The following is a 15,999-nucleotide window of genomic DNA, read 5'->3' on the forward strand; positions in this document are numbered from 1 at the left end:
CATGCAACTTATTTAAGCACTGTCAAAAACACAAAGCACTTCACACAAGCATAGAACAAAAGAAAAGCTACCAGTGGCAGGGGAATACAGAGAGAGAGAGAGAGAGAGAGAGAGAGAGACATGGGAACACATTGACTGACAGCGACTTGAGGAGTTTACCAGACATCTGTGGCTAGGGGAGGCTGATGCAGCCAGAAGCACACAGGCATGGGGCAAAACTAAACAAGATTAAAGGCTGAAATCCCTTCTATATGGATGATGGATTCCCAGGAATGATTATAGAGCATGTAATTGAAAGGTACATGTGATTTACCTGGCGAATGATGGAAACATCCATGCCTACCCGACCTCCCACTTTCACAGAGCAACCATAAGCTTCTTGTAGACACAAGGAAGACTGCAGATGCTGGAATGGAGCAACACACAAACAAAATGCTGGAGGAACTCAGCAGGTCAGGCAGCATCTATGGAGGGAAATGAACAGTCGACGTTTCGGGCTGCGACCCTGCATTAGGACTGGAAAGAAAGAGGGCAGAAGCCAGAATAAAAGGGTAGTGGGAGAGGGGTACTTTCATACACCCACCAGGTTCTTGAATCAACCTGCACAACCCTAACCCTACCTCAGCAATGAAACTCTATGGACCACCTCACATGGAGTTGTCCCTGTGTCTTTTGTTTTGCACTAATGTCTTGTTTCTGCACAGTCTTTTTTTTTCTCTCTCTTCACTGTCTTGTATTATTTATGTATAATTTATATTCTGTGTGTTGTCTGTACCTACGTGCCTGTGATGCTGCTGCAAGTAAGATTTTAATTGCACCTATACCTCACCAAACTTGTGCAGATGACAATAAACTCGACTTGGCTTGACAGAGACTTTGTCCCCAGTTTGTAGCCTTGCTCATTAAGAGAACAGGTTACAGAACCTGCCCTTGGTGTGAGTTCACCCAGTGAGGATGTGTACTGCACCAAACAAAGCTCAAACCTTGGAGCCCCACTTCAATGAATTCATTCCACTGATTTTTCAGATTCAGTGGGGCTACACCTGGAAGCCACCCACATTGTCCTGGTTATCTGAAGAAGAGAAGAGTTTTTTAAATATATGTTAGGATCCATAATGTCTCACAACCCATGAGGTTCTTTGATATGTAGCCTCAGAGTAAGGCAAAAAATATGCAATTAATTTGTGGACAGGCAGTTTCTCACACACAGTAATGTGATTCCAATCAGATGATCTGCTCTAATGCTGTTGGTTGAGAGATCAGTATTGGCCAAGACATCAGAGGTAATTATCCTACTTCACCAGGATAGTCCCATGGGATAGTTCACATCATTCTGAGTGAACAGGTACGGCCACAGTTGAAAATCTCACCTGAAAGACACCACCTGAATCAGGGTAGCAGTCTATTGTATTGCACAGAAATATCATCCTGAACTCACTAGTCCAGATGAAGAGTCTCGACCTGAAACATTGACTGTCTATTTCCCTCCACAGATGCTGCCTGACCTGCTGAGTTTCTAATATCCTGGATTTGTGCTCAGTTCACTGGGGTGGGACTTTGAACCCACAACCTTCTGACACAGAGAAGACGTAGCTACCAAATGAGCCTTTGCAAACATCCCTGGACCTGTGACTCTGGCAGGACCTGTGATACCTGGCAAGTGGAGTAGAAGAAGCCCTGGACCTCAGATATAAAAATCCAGTCATCATGACTTCTGCTGGAATGCACAGGTACAGCAGACAAAAGAAGCAACTCATGGTCTGTGTTTAAACGACAGAGACCAAAGCCTAAAGAGTGGTTGTGCCAGAACTGAGAAGCAAGGCAAACATGGCATGGATGGGCAAAAGGGATCATAGCATGTCAGTCTACCAGCCTGCTTAGCATGCCATGCATCATTCAAGCCTCTTTTAGTCCTAGTGGGCAGCAATACTCGTCAGAGCTGCTAATGCATCTCATTGGTCCCATTGGGTGACAATATCAGTAGCTTCGAGTTCCAAGGAGCATTTGATTGTGTTAATGTGAGGGTAGATGCAGCAATGCATAGGAGGCCCTTCAGCCCATTGTAGGTGTACTGTCTCTTTAAAAGAACTATCCAATCATCCTCATTCACTCTTGCACCATATCCTTATATGTAATGGTAGATGGGGAGGGGGTGAATCAACAAGTGATTGGGCTGTGGTTGGGTACACTGGTGAGCCCCAGAGGATAAAAGCTTTATAGGGCTCCAAACCAACACTGCGTATGAAGATAAGCAGGACTCACATTGGTACGTGCCCGGCGAGTCTCCAAGGTAATGCAAAACACCCTAAAAATGGTCATTCTCACATTTCATTTACTGCTAAGTGCATTGGCAATTGCTTGGGGCTGGAGTGAACAGGACTGTGTGATCAAATTTATAAACCACATTATTCTTGCTGTAAACTTTCTAATGCACAGTTCAATTTATCAAGATGGAACGCCAGCGATCAGTAACTTTTGTGGTAGGGAGTAAGATCTCAGCATCAGTGTTTAGGAGCTCATTAGTGTTGCTCTCAATAGCACAAATTTTGCAATAGTTACTAAGTCAAACATTTAGCATAACAAATTCTGGCCCGTGCTATTTTAAGGCTCCATTAACACAGAATATGTGTACAAGCTGGAACCAATTGCAAATTACACACCAGTAATGTGTAAGTATTGGTTGTATTTTCCAGACATCTTTGTCCAAGTGCCTTCTTAAGCAAGGAAAATGCTGAAGAATGTTGGGAAGGATTTAGTTTGGAATTTTTTAGTGGTGTCAGGTTGGCTAAATCCAGAATTCCTCAGGAATTTGATCCTGAATGCAATAATTTACAGCGTTAACAGTGACTCTGTGCATAACACTTGCTCCTAAGTTAAAAGACCCACTCAGAGACATGAGCATGACAGTCTACACTGATACATTTGAATGAGTACCAAGTTGTCAGTGCCACCTTTCAGTCAAGGCATTAAACCTCCTTCTCAGATGGATATAAAAGATACGCTGGCACTTCCCAATTAGAGTCATAGAATCATGCAGCACAGAAACAGGCCCTCCAGCCCACTCTGTCCATTAAGTACCCGTCTTTACTAACCCCATTTACCAGCACTTGGTCTACAGCCTTCAATGCCTTGGCAATTTAAGTGCTGGTCTAGATACTTCTTAAGTGTTGTGAGAGTCTCGACCTCCACCACCCCCTCAGGCAGTGCGTTCCAGCTTCCAACCACCCTCTGGGTGAAAAAGTTCTTCCTCAGATCCCCTTTAAATCTCTTACCCCTTATCCTAAACCTATGTCCTCTAGTTTTAGACACCTCTGCTATGTTATGGGAAATGTGTCACCCTGGGAAATAGTCTCTGACTGTCCACTCGATCTATGCCTCTTATCGTCTTGTGCACCTCTATCAAGTCACCTCTCGTCCTCCTTCTCTCCAAAGAGAAAAGCCTCAGCTGCTATAGATTGTACAGAGAGATGTAAACAAGTATTAGGGGATGGCAATTTCACTGAGAGCCTCCATACAGTTTTTTTTTCAAACTGAAATAAACTGTGAAAAGAATTCAGAGCATTTTTAAAATTTTAATTTGTCCTTGAGGTGCAGACGAAGCTGGCGATCCCACTCTGAGTTCTGGTTGTTGGTTCCCCTGAGGGAGCAGAGGCACTTCTTGCTTTGTGCCGATATTGTTTTTATTCTTTTACAACTGAGTGGCTTAGTAGGCCAAATCAGAGGACATTAAACTCAGACTGCAGAGTGGAGTTAGAGTCACGTGGAGGACCAGGCTGTGCAGAAGAGCCAGGTCTGTTTCCTTGAAGGATTTCACTGAACCTGCTGTGGTTTTAATACCACCCAGTAGCTTCTTCAGAGGATTTGGAATTCCTTCACTCCCCAGATCTCCCAGCCCTCCTCCTTATGTAAGAAAATATACCCCTTTGATTCCTCTATCTTAATATCTCCCTATGTGGCTCAGCAGCAATTTGTGTAAGGTAACTTCCTACAGAAGCATTCTAGAGCATTTTATCAAGGTTAAGGTGCTATGTAAATGCAAGCTTGTTGCTGGCTTTATTAAATTTATTTTTGCAGTGTAATATTAGGATTTGAATTTATGCTCTTAAGTTTGCTGGTCTATGACCAGAATTGTTGCGTGGCAGTTTTGTTATAATGGGGTCAGTGTCAGCCATGGGTCAGTGGGTTAGCACATCTGCCTCTGAGCTAGAGGGCTCTGTATTCAAGACCTTCACTAGTCTGAAAGACAAGGCAATCTTGCACTGCTCGTGCAGTGCTGAGGGAGTGTGGTGCTGTCTGAGACACAGTTTTTCAGATGAGAAGTAAAACTGAGTTCTGCTGAAGGGTCACTGACCTGAAAAGTTAACTCTGTTTCTCTTCCCATAGATGCGGCCTGACCGTGAGTGTTTCCAGCATTTTCTGTTTTTTTGTGTGTTAAACTGAGGCCTTGTCTGCCCTCTCCGGTGTAGTTATATCAAAGAATGGGAGAGATCTCCCTTCGTACCCTGGCCAGTATTTATCTCTCAACCAACATAACAAAAAAACAGATGATCTTATCATTATAGCATTGCTGTTTGTGAGACTTGCTGAATATTTTTTCAACCTTACAACACACCAAATGTACTTCTTTAGTTGTGAAATGCTTCCTGACATGACAACATTATAAAAGGCACTATAGAAATGTTTATTGCACAACTATTGTAGCTTTCCAAACGCTGCTATTTATCTTCCCCTTCCATATCTCAATGTTCCCATTTTCTGTTCTGCACAGCTCTACAGTTCTCAGGCACCCAGTCTTTTATCTCCATGTGTGAGCATAGTTGTAACTATTAGTCAGCTATTCTGTCATGAAGTGCTTCTCAGACAAATTCGGTTCACAGTGAGGCATGCAAACTTCGAATCGTAGCATCAGATAACACAGAAATGGGCCCTTACAGTCCACCTCACCCACACCGATCACGGTGCATTGCTACACTAATCCCTTACTACTCCACTCACTTCCTATCCAAGTACCCGTCCAAATGCCTTTTAAATGTTGTAATTGAATCTGCCTCTACCACTTCCTCCTGCAGCTCATTTCAGACATTCATCACCCTCAGCGTGAAAAAACTTACACTTCAGATCTACTTCAAATTTCTCTTCTCTCACTTAAACCTGTGCCCTCTAGTTCTAGACTCCCCTGCCCTGGGAAACAGACTCTGACTACCTATCCTATCTGCACGCCTCATAGTTCGCCCCTCTGCCTCCTGCGTTCCGGTGAAAATAAACCCAGCCTATCCAATCCCTCCTGATAACTACAGCCCTACATTCCAGGCAAAATCCTGGTGAATCTATTCTGCACTGTCTCTATTGCTATCACATCCTTCCTGCAGAGCAGCAGCCAGAACTGTACACAATACTCTCAGTGCAGTCTAATTAATATTTTGTACATCTGCAACATGACATCCCAACTCTTATACTCAATACCTCAGTCTATCAAAGGCAAACATAGCAAATGCCCTTTTCATTACCACCCATTCCACCTGTGTTGCCACTTTAAGGGAACTATGACAATGCACACAAGGTCTCTCTTGTACATCAATGTTCCTAAAGTCCCTGCCATTTACTCGATACGTCATATCATAATTTGATCTCTCAAAGTGCATTACCTCATACTTATCTGGATTAAATTCCATCTGCCACTGCTCCACCCAACTTCCCAGCTTATCTACATCCCACTGATTTCTTATCCTTTACTATCTGCGACTCCACCAATTCTCGTGTCATCCACAAACTTACTAATCGTATCATCTACATTCTCATCCAAATCATTTTTATATATATTACAAACAACAAAGATCCCAGCACCAATCCCTGTGGTACACCACTTGTTGCAGATTTCTGGTCAGAAAAACACCCAGCCACCGCTACCCTCTGCTTCCTATCACCAAGGCAATCTTGGATCCATCTTGCCAACATGGCTTGGATTCCTTGTGCTTTAATCTTCTGGACCAGCCTACCATGCGGGACCTGGTCAAAGCCCTTACTAAAGTCCACGTAAACTATGTTTATCACCCTGCCTTTATCAACTTTCTTCGTTACCTCCTCAAAAACTCAATCAGATTTGTAATACATAATCTCCCCTGCACTGACTCCTCCCAGTCCTTACCTTTCCAAGGGAACATAAATTCTCTCCCCTAGAATCTCCTCCAACTTCCCTACCACTGCTGTAAGTCTGGAAAGGTCAATACTCAACAAATGAGAATGGGGACCCAACTCAGTTGCTTCAGCAAGGACCCAGGTTTCATGGAGCACAGGGTATATTCTTACACACAGAATGAGGCCATTTGACCCACCACATTTATGCAATTCTTTTTTCCATGATTTTGTTCCGTAGGTGAGAATTTTCCTCTTATCTCTGCAAGTAGTCTTTACTTCGGCCACCTCACTGGTGACATTGGCTAACAGTGTGGGTGAATTTGCAGACCTGCGACCATGGCATGTTTTGTTTTCATCGTATAATGGACAAGGTACTTAATACTGGGACCAGGATTCTGTTACAAAGGCAAAATTAGGTGCATTTTAGGCTTAATTTGGTTTTCCTGCATTGTAGGTTATATGTTATTTATGTTCATTTAAGTTTATGTTAACTTATGTTTGCCATGTTAGTAATGTACTGTGCTGCTGCTGCAGAGCTAACTTTCATGACATTTATATCCTGTGTATGTATGCCTCTGACAATAAGCTTGAATTTAAGTTTTTGCATGTGTGAGCTTAATTTTCTCCTAGTGATTTCACACATTGATCAGGTGCATCACTGAATTGATTTGCCATGAGGTATCTAACCAATTGCTATTGATTCTCTTTAGTACAGGGACACAATGCTCTATGAATTCATCTAACTCAGCACCTACTGTGGATCAAACCACTGCTTCACACAGTAAAATGGATTAATAAAGCATTTTTCATGTTTGTAGTATTGAAATGAAATTTCACATGATCAAATCCCATAAACCACGGGTGAATGGATGACCAGATCATGTGTTTCCGGTTGTGGGGAAATGAGATGGCATGTGCCTCTTCCAAAGGACTCCAGAATCTTTTGTAGTGTCCAAGACTGGTTCTGGTTCAGTTTAATGTTTCAACCAAAATTGTCAGCTTGAACTGTGTGTATTTTATTCACAGTTCCACTGGAAAACCTCCCTAATCTGGCAGAGCACTTTGAAATCATAGGTCACTGATGACATTTTTTTCAATATAATTGGTAATAGTGGAAAGTATGACCTTTGGCTGATGTATGAAGTGATAAAGCTTAATGTAGTCAAGGGGGAACTATATATGGAGACTGTTGGAAAGGTTGTTATGTTGATTGCTGTAGGCAAAGGTTTCTTTAGAAGGACAAATAATGGACAACGCATTATGTCATTTTTAAAGTATGGTCACATGTTATAATGAAATGAGTTGGAGCAGTTACTTTGTACGTAGCAAGTTCTCCCAAAAAGCAATGAGGGAAACGATCAATTATTTTGAAAGTGAAACGAACTGCAGATGCTGGAGGTCTGATGTAAAAACAGAAAATGCTGGAAACACTCAGCAGGTCTGGCAGCATCTGTGGAGACAGAGAGAGAGACAGGTTTAATGTTTCAGGTCGAACTGGCAGTTCCAGCGGCCTTAAACTAACTTTGTTTCTTTCTCCACAGAATCTGCCTGATCTGCTGAGTGGTTCCAGCATTTTCCATTTTAAATCAGATATATTGTTAAGTGAAGACACAGGAGACGGCCGATGCTGGAATCTGGAGCAACACACAATCTGCTGGAAGAACTCAATAAGTCGAGCAGCATCAGGACTGATGCAGGGTTTCGACTCATGTCAACAATTCCTTTCCTCCCCTGCCGAGCTCCTCCAGCATATTGTTTAGGTTTTGTTAAGTGATGTTGATTAAGGATATATATCAGATAGGACAGTGGGAGAATAGTCTTACACCTCTTTCATAGGTGCCACTGGATCTTTTGCATCCATCTGTGAGACCTTCAGTGCCTTTACTTCATGTTTCATCTGTAAGACAGGACCGCCAGCGATGCAGCGTTCCATCAGTGCTGCACTGACACCAATACCAACCTCTTCTATGACTCAAAGTCCTCGCGACTCCACGGTCAGACTGCCAACATTGATCCCGGATTCAGACTACTTTCAGAACCTGCTCTTGAAATCACGGAATTACAAAGAAGGCCATTCAGTCTATCACGTACACCCTAACTCTTCAACCCTTGTGAATACTGGGAGCATACCTGAAGAAACATCAACACTGCCTTCACAGTGTAATACCAGCCTTGTCTGCAACACCCAATCCTGAGAATTAAGAACATAGAACATTACAGCACAGTACAGGCCCTTTGGCCCACAATGTTGTGCCAACATTTTAATTAATGTTTTTAAAAAGACTGGAGACATTTGAAAATACAAATTAGTCTGATTTTGTTCACTGTTAAGGTTTTTAATTGGATTCTTTGGTGCAATTACAGTATGTTAAAGAACAGCATTCAAAAATATTAATGCAAATAATTGCAAATATCTCACTATTTCTCTGAATATACAGTTACATCTGTAGAGAGAGGATTGAGAAAGAAATACAAATCTATTGTTCCTTGTGTCCCAAAATACTTTACAACCAGTGAACTCATTTTGAAATATTGCCAAGGGTTAGAGTGTAGAAAGTGCATCAGCCAGTTTGCACACAGCAAGCTCCCACAAACAGCAGCAAAAACAGATAATCTGCTTCAGTGCTGGGGGTTGAGCCAGCACCCCTGTTATAATGGTGACGTGGGCAATACAGCTGAGAAGGGCAGATGGAATCTCAGTTTAATGTAAATAATTTATTCTGTTGTATATAATTTATGTTTATGTTTTTCTTGTGAATGCTGCTTATCCGATGCTCTGTGCCCGTGATGCTGCTGCAAGTAAGTTTTTCATTGCACCTGTGCACACACGGACTTGCTCGTATGACAAACTCGACTTTGACTTTAGTGTCTCAGAGAAAGAACGGCTCTGGAAAATAGCATCCTGAACAGTCACCGCTCCCTTTGTTTTGTGGATCTTGTGTATTTTTAAGTCATTGTGAGATGCAGGATTGCTTGTACTGCCCACCCCTAATTACTCTGGGGAGAGGAGGTCAGCTGCCTTCCTGAGTTGCTTACAGCAGCTTGGTGTGACTCAGTGGTATAGTGAATCATTTCAAAGACTCTTTAAAGTGTTAGTCAGCTCTGTGGGTCCGGACTCACCAATTAAAGACAGCAGATTTCTGTCCTTAATCATGGGTTTTTATGATAATCTGGTGGTTTCATAGTCACCATTACTGACAGTGATTTTTTAAAAGATAATTAACTGAACTGAATTTAAATTCCCCTGTCCTCTACTAGATCCCATTAGTCCAGTAACATAACCACTAAACTACTGTACCCAAATGTGTGAGCTCACACCTCCTGCCTTCGGGGAAAGGCTGATACTCACTGAGGTTCAGAGAACAGAAGTGAGACAGTTCTGACACAAGGCCTTAAGTTTTAAAAGTTGCAAGAAAAAGTGGACAGAAATACAGGAAAAGAAAAAGGAAAATAAAGCAGCTGGAACTGGCTCAGCGTGGCTGCAGTATCCCTGAGGGTCTGATATGTGACCACGATTACACTGCAGGCACCTTGTCATTGCTACAGCCAAGGTTTGTGAAGGTCTGCTCTGTCCGGAGCATCTGTTGCAGGAGCTCTTCTGGTTGAAGGAGTGAAAGGTCCACAGGATCCTAGCTATACATGGTCATCTGCAGCCACTATCAGGGGGAAGAAAGAGAGAGGTTATATTTAAGGAAAACCAAATGACATTGTAGTTATTACAGATTAGGACACAGTAACTCACTGTAAATTCACACACAGTGACCGCATCTGGCAGGAATGTTCATTGTATTTACCTCATCAAAGGGTGAAGATACAAAAAAATGCAAGGATTTCTCAAGCAACATTCAAGTCACTCTCAGATCATCCTTCAGTGTTTAACATACAATGAAGTGTTTAGACAACTGTTGTCATGTTGGAAACATGGCAACCATTTCTGCAAAGCAAGCTCCTGCAAACACCAATGCATTGACTGGGACACTAGTGAACTCCCGCTCTCTTCAACAGAATGCCACAGGAGTTTCTACGCCCAACTAACAAAGGAACAGCAACATCACATTAAATTTTTACACAATGCCTTTAATAGAGTAAAAACATCGCAAGGCATTTCTCAAGGTTTGGTCACATGGTGTAAAACTGGTCAGTTGTCAATCTAACTGCAGCCAGACCTGACGACACTGGAGCAAGTGGGCCGGGCTGGAGATGAACAGGGGAGCAATGTCGGCACAACATTGTGGGCCGAAGGGCCTGTACTGTGCTGTACTGTTCTATGTTCTAATGAGACGGATCAGACGTGGGGGTCAGGGCAGGCAGAGCTGAAAATGAAACCTCAGCCCCACACATGGTGAGGAAATGAACCCGTGCATTTACTTATTTCCACATGGAATGGCCATTTGATCCACCAGGCCCATGCCAGCTCCCAGGGGAGCAATCCCATTGGTCCCATTCCCCCTCTTATCTCCCTGCACCCCTGCAGCTTCCTCCGTTTCCCACATGCCCCCATCAACTCCCCTTCGAGATTTTCCCACCCACCTACACTTGGGGAAATTTACAGCAGCCAGTTAACCTACCAGCATGTCTTTGGGATGTGGGAGGAAACTGGAGCACCCAAGCGAAATCCACGGGGTCGTGGGGAAGACGTGCAGACTCCACACAGACAGCACCCAATAAAACCCAGGTCTCTGGAGGCGTGAGGCAGCAGCACCACCAGCTGCACCATCAGACATGCAACCTCAATGTCAGATTAAACCTTCTGCGTACCACTATTGCTCGTGTCAATCAATTGCTCCTGGTCTCCAGCCTATCACAGACTGCCTTTTGTTCTCTCCAATCTCCCCCTCTTCCTCTGCAACTTAGAACTTATTTCACTTCGTAATCTTCCCAGTTCTGACGAAGGCTCATCATCCCGAAACATTAGTTCAGTCCCTCTCTCTACAGACACTGCCTGACCTGCTGAGTCTTCCCAGCGGTTTCTGTTTTTGAGCGCCCAAGCTTACCTCTTTATAGCCAATACTGACCACTCCGGTTCCAAACTTGTCCATAGTTTTGAAAGCTCCTGCAACAGAATCAGATTCCATCAACTTAAACCAACATTCACAGGTTGTTAGAAATGTAAAGAGAGTACTTGGTGAGCAACAATCCTATCGGGATGCATCCTGGCTTGGTACAGCAACTGCTCTGCCCAGGACTGCATGAAACTGCAGAGAGTTGTGGACACACCCCAGCACGTCACGGAAACCAGTGTCCCCTCCATATACACCTCGCTGCCTCGGTAAAGCGGCCAACATAATCAAAGATTCCTCCCACCTCAGACATTCTCTTTTCTCCTCCCTTCCGTCAGGCAGAAGATACAAAAGCCTGGAAGCACGTACCACCAGGCTGAAGGACAGCTTCTGTCCCGCTGTTATAAGACTGCTCAATCATCCCCTAGTACAATAAGATGGACTCTTGATCTCACAATCTACCTCATTATGACCTTGCACCTTATCATCTGCCTGCACTGCACCTTCTCTGTTACTGTAACACTTTACCCTGCATTGTTATTGTTTTACCCTGTACTACCTCAATGCACTGTGTAATGAAACGATCTGTATGAATGGTATGCAAGACATGTTTTTCATTGTACCTCGGTACATGTGACAATAATAAACCGATTTACCAATTCACCTACAAGAGTATATCTTGCTGAATATTCCACCTGGAGGTTCTAACCTGCTTTACCAGCAGCCAGAGAGGGGTTGTCGAGTCAGGAAAGCTCTCTTCCCAAAACATAAAGTGGACGTTACTGCACTGTAACCTCCTCCCTCACTGCCTTATCTCCCCCCAAGGCTGTATAAACTCAGCTGGCAACAACGAAACTGATATCTCCTCCATTATCTCATCTTAACTTCCTAAGTATCATGTACTTTGGGCCTTGACCCTTCATTCCAGCTTAAAATAAACATTCCGTCTTTGCACAACAGCAGGCGTTAGCAGGGTGTAACATCGAGCTATGTGTGGTATCCAACCTGACCAGTCCTAGCATCCGTGTGTGTGTGTGTGTGTAGTGTGTGTGTGCGTGTAGTGTGTGTGTGCGTGCGTGCGCGTGCTTCCTTTTCTCCGATTGACAGTGGGACTTGGGAGTCTAATTACCAAAGAGTGACACAGTGCCAGAGTTACAGGGTGCAGTGAAACTCCAGCTCCATGGGGCAAGTCAGACCCAGTCCCTCACTGATTTTCCAGCATTCCAGGACCCTTGTGGGAATATTGCAAAAAGTAAACCTAATATTAACTTCTGTGAACATTCCCACGTGCAAGGATTGTTTTTTTACCCCATGTTTTGTAAATAATCTGAGAACAGGCAGAAGAAGGTCACCAAAATCTGCTGATGACAACACAGGGATATTAAAAACTCTGGAGGACCGGCACAGGGTCGAGGAGTGGGCAGATCAGTGGCAAATGCAGTTCAATGTGAATGGAGACCTGTTTAGGACAGGGAATGGGGCACTGCAAATCCAGGCTGACAGACATGTGCATTTCCCGGGCAGTGCAGCGCAGTGAAATGACACATTAAACCAAGGCCCCATCTCCCTGCTCAGGTGGACGTAAGATATCCCACAGTACTTTTCTAAAGGAGAGTGCACTTTGCTCTTATGTCCTAGTCAACATTTGCACCTCAACTAGCAAACCACAACAGATCACAGTCAAAAAACAGGATGCTGGAGGAACTCAGCAGGTCAGGCAGCATCTGTGGAGGGAAATGGACTCGAGGTTTTCATCCAGGTGAAGGGTCTCCACTCGAAACATTGACTGATGTTCCCTCCACGGATGCTACCTGACCCGCTGAGTTCCTCCAGCCGATGGTTTGTTGCTCCAGATTCTGGCATCTGCAGACTGTTGTGTCTCCCACAGATCAGTCACCTTAATGTGCACAAACTGGCCCATGTCTCCAACACTACAATGATGAATATACTTCATTGATTCTGAAGGTGGGGAAGTCAGGTAAGCACATGAACTTTATATACAGTAAAATTCTCAAGGGAACAGCTAGCGATGGACAAGGTAGATCGATTAAAATCGTCTTCTTAACTTCAGATTTCAGTTGAAGTTCCAGCTGGTTAAACCTTCCATTGGTGGTGCACACACCTCATGGGAACTGAGTGCCAGAAACAAGTTGCAACACCACCACTAGAAATTTCTTTGCAAGGAAAGGATTACACACCCAAGTGAGAAATGCAGGGGAGGAGACCAATTGTCATCCGGTGGAACTGAGCCAGTCTGGGAGGAGTGGGGTGAAGGGCCCAAGATTGGGGCTCGGGTGGCAGTGCAGTGATTTCACACTGGACAAGCAAACCAGAGTTCAAACCCCACCAGGGTAAGGTTCAATAAATCTTGTGGTTTTTGGCAGAACTGACAATTAAAAACAAAAGTCAGACTACTGTAAAAACACATTTAGCCTGAGAGGGAGATCCAACACTACTCCTGTCCTACACTGTGTAGTTGACTCTTCCCTTGGTGGACAAGATATAGACAATAAATAGCATCACCTCTGCAATCCCAAGAGCAGACATATATTTTAAAATCAGTCACAAATCCCTGCTCCCGGTAATTCAGGTGAGGAGAGCAGCAGGCTCTGAGGTGATGGCCACCACAGTCAAATAGCCAGCTTCCTCCCGTTGCTGACACATTAAGGAAAACAGCCAACGTGTGGAAGACTGCAGGCATCTCCGAGGCCAAAATCATGTTGCAAGTTAGTTTTAGCAAAGGAAATTTGGGTTAAAAAAAAATTGGAATCACCCTTGTCAATCTGCTCCTAATAAAGCTCCAATTAATCTGACGTGCCCTGTCCCATAAACACTGTCTAGCTTTCAAAACAGGAGGATTTAGACAAGGTGGAGGAGAGCCCTGTTATTTTAATCTCGCATCATTTAAATGCAGCATGTTTTAAGACTGACCCACTGCTGTCCCCTAAAGGTCACAGATTTTATTACAATATAATGAAATTTATTCTTGGCACTGATATCACGGAACTTAAATTCCTTTCTGCATCACATTTATAATTATAAACAGCAATTAAGCCAGACGTTTGGCTTCTGCTGGTTTCTGTCAGCCACGCCACTACTCATGCTTTGAGCCTAGGACCAAAGCTGGCCACAGTCTGAAGAGAGGAGCTGGTTTCATTCCGTGAACTCCCCTGAGGCACTCCGGCCCAAAGAGGATTCAACTCAGCCAGGATGCAAACCAGAAAGTGTCCAGAATCACAGCAGGTCAGTCACTTCCTGAGAAAAGGGACTCCAGACAGGCAAAGGAGACACAGGAGACTGCAGACGCTGGAATCTGGAGCAACAAACAAGACGCTTAAGGAACTCAGTGGGTCAGGCAGCATCTGTGGAGGGAAATGGACAGTCGATGTTTTAGGTTGAGATCCTTCATTTGAAAGATTTCAGGTGGGATACTACACTGGAACTCAGCACGGATGGCATGGTGGTGCAGCAGGTAGTGCTGATGTCTCTCAGCTCCTGCGACCTGGGTTCCATCCCGACCTCGGGTGCTGTCCGTGTGTGGAGTTTGCATATTCTTCCTGTGACTGCGTGGCTTTCTTCTGGGTGCTCCAGTTTCCTCCCACATCCCATAAGACGTGCTGGTAGTTACCCCTAACGTAGTTGGGGACAGGAAACTCAAATGGGAGTTGCGGGGCATTTGAGGACAGGAAAATAAGGAGGGGGAATGGGCCTGAAAGGATTGGTCCTCTGGGAGCTAGTCTGAACCCGATGGGCTGAATGGCTTCCTTCTGTGTCATAATAAGTCAGTAAGTAGCTTAGTTCCAGCAAAGGATCCCACTCGAAATGTTAACACCGTTGATTTGATGATTCTTTCCAGCTTTTTCTGATTTTGAGATTTGCGAATTTCTATTTTTTCACCCTTGTTCCTAAAGAAGAACTTTACCTTCTATTTACATTTTCAGTCATAAGAGGCAGCCCATAAAGGTTCTTTAGGGACACTTAGTGTCAAGTTCAGGCAATAAATTAAATCATTAAACAATACAAAGTCCAGGTTAAAAAAATGAAAAACCTGCATTTATATAGCACCTGACACAATCTAAGGATATTCCAAATGTTGTAACTACTATAATGCAGGGATTATAGCAGCCATTTTGTGAACAGCAGGCTGCCTTAAACAGCAATGAATGGATGAGTTGAGGGATAGGTATTAGCCAGGATGGTGGGGAACCACCTCCCCTTGTGCTGCACTTTGAAATGAAGCCATGAGATCTTTTATCTCAATCTACGAGGGTAGGTCAGGCCTCGGCTCAGCGTTACATTGGGCTGCACAGTGGTAGAGCTCCTGACTCAGAGCTCAGGGACCCGGGTTCAATCCTGACCTCGGATGCTGCCTGTGTGGAGTTTGCATGTTCTCCCTGTGACTAAGTGGGTTTCCTCCCACATCCCAAAAACGTGCCGGTCGGTGGGTTAACTGGCCGCTGTAAATTGCTTCTAGTGTGTGGGTGAGGGGTAGAATCTGGGGGGAGCTGATATGAATGTAGGGAGAGTAAAATGGCATTTATGTCGATGGGTGATTGATAGTCTGTGCAGACTCAGAGGGCCAAAGGGCCTGTGTCCTTCTTGAGCGACTCTGGCGATGCTTCACTCCCTCAGCACAGGGGCAAGAAGACACAAGAGATGGCAGACACTGGAATCTGGAACAACAAACAATCTGCTGGGGGAACTCAGCGGTTTGAGCAGGATGTGTGTGTGTGTGTGTGTGTGTGTGTGTGTGGGGGGGGGGGGGGGGATGCCGGTGGGGAGGGGTGGAATTGTCAATGTTTCGGGTCAAAAACCCTGCATCAGGACTAAGGCTGGACAGGGAAGATAGCCAGCGTAAAGAGGA

General features: G+C 44.3%; 1 protein-coding gene across 2 annotated transcripts in view; it reads right to left on the bottom strand.

The window, feature by feature from the left end:
• Positions 1 to 8,462: 8,462 nt before the first annotated feature.
• The window catches only part of LOC127586327 (calpain-9-like), a 47,896-nt gene continuing 40,359 nt past the window's right edge, over positions 8,463 to 15,999 (bottom strand). For both annotated transcript variants that reach the window (XM_052044174.1, XM_052044175.1), the window contains 2 exons: positions 11,130 to 11,188; positions 8,463 to 9,791 (listed from right to left, as the gene is read on the bottom strand). In XM_052044174.1, coding sequence (XP_051900134.1) covers positions 9,765 to 9,791; positions 11,130 to 11,188 — 86 coding nt within the window. In that variant the 3' untranslated portion in view covers positions 8,463 to 9,764. The remainder of the gene's footprint in view (positions 9,792 to 11,129; positions 11,189 to 15,999) is intronic.

This window comes from Pristis pectinata, chromosome 35, assembly GCF_009764475.1.
Source record: "Pristis pectinata isolate sPriPec2 chromosome 35, sPriPec2.1.pri, whole genome shotgun sequence".
Taxonomy (NCBI): Eukaryota; Metazoa; Chordata; class Chondrichthyes; order Rhinopristiformes; family Pristidae; genus Pristis; species Pristis pectinata.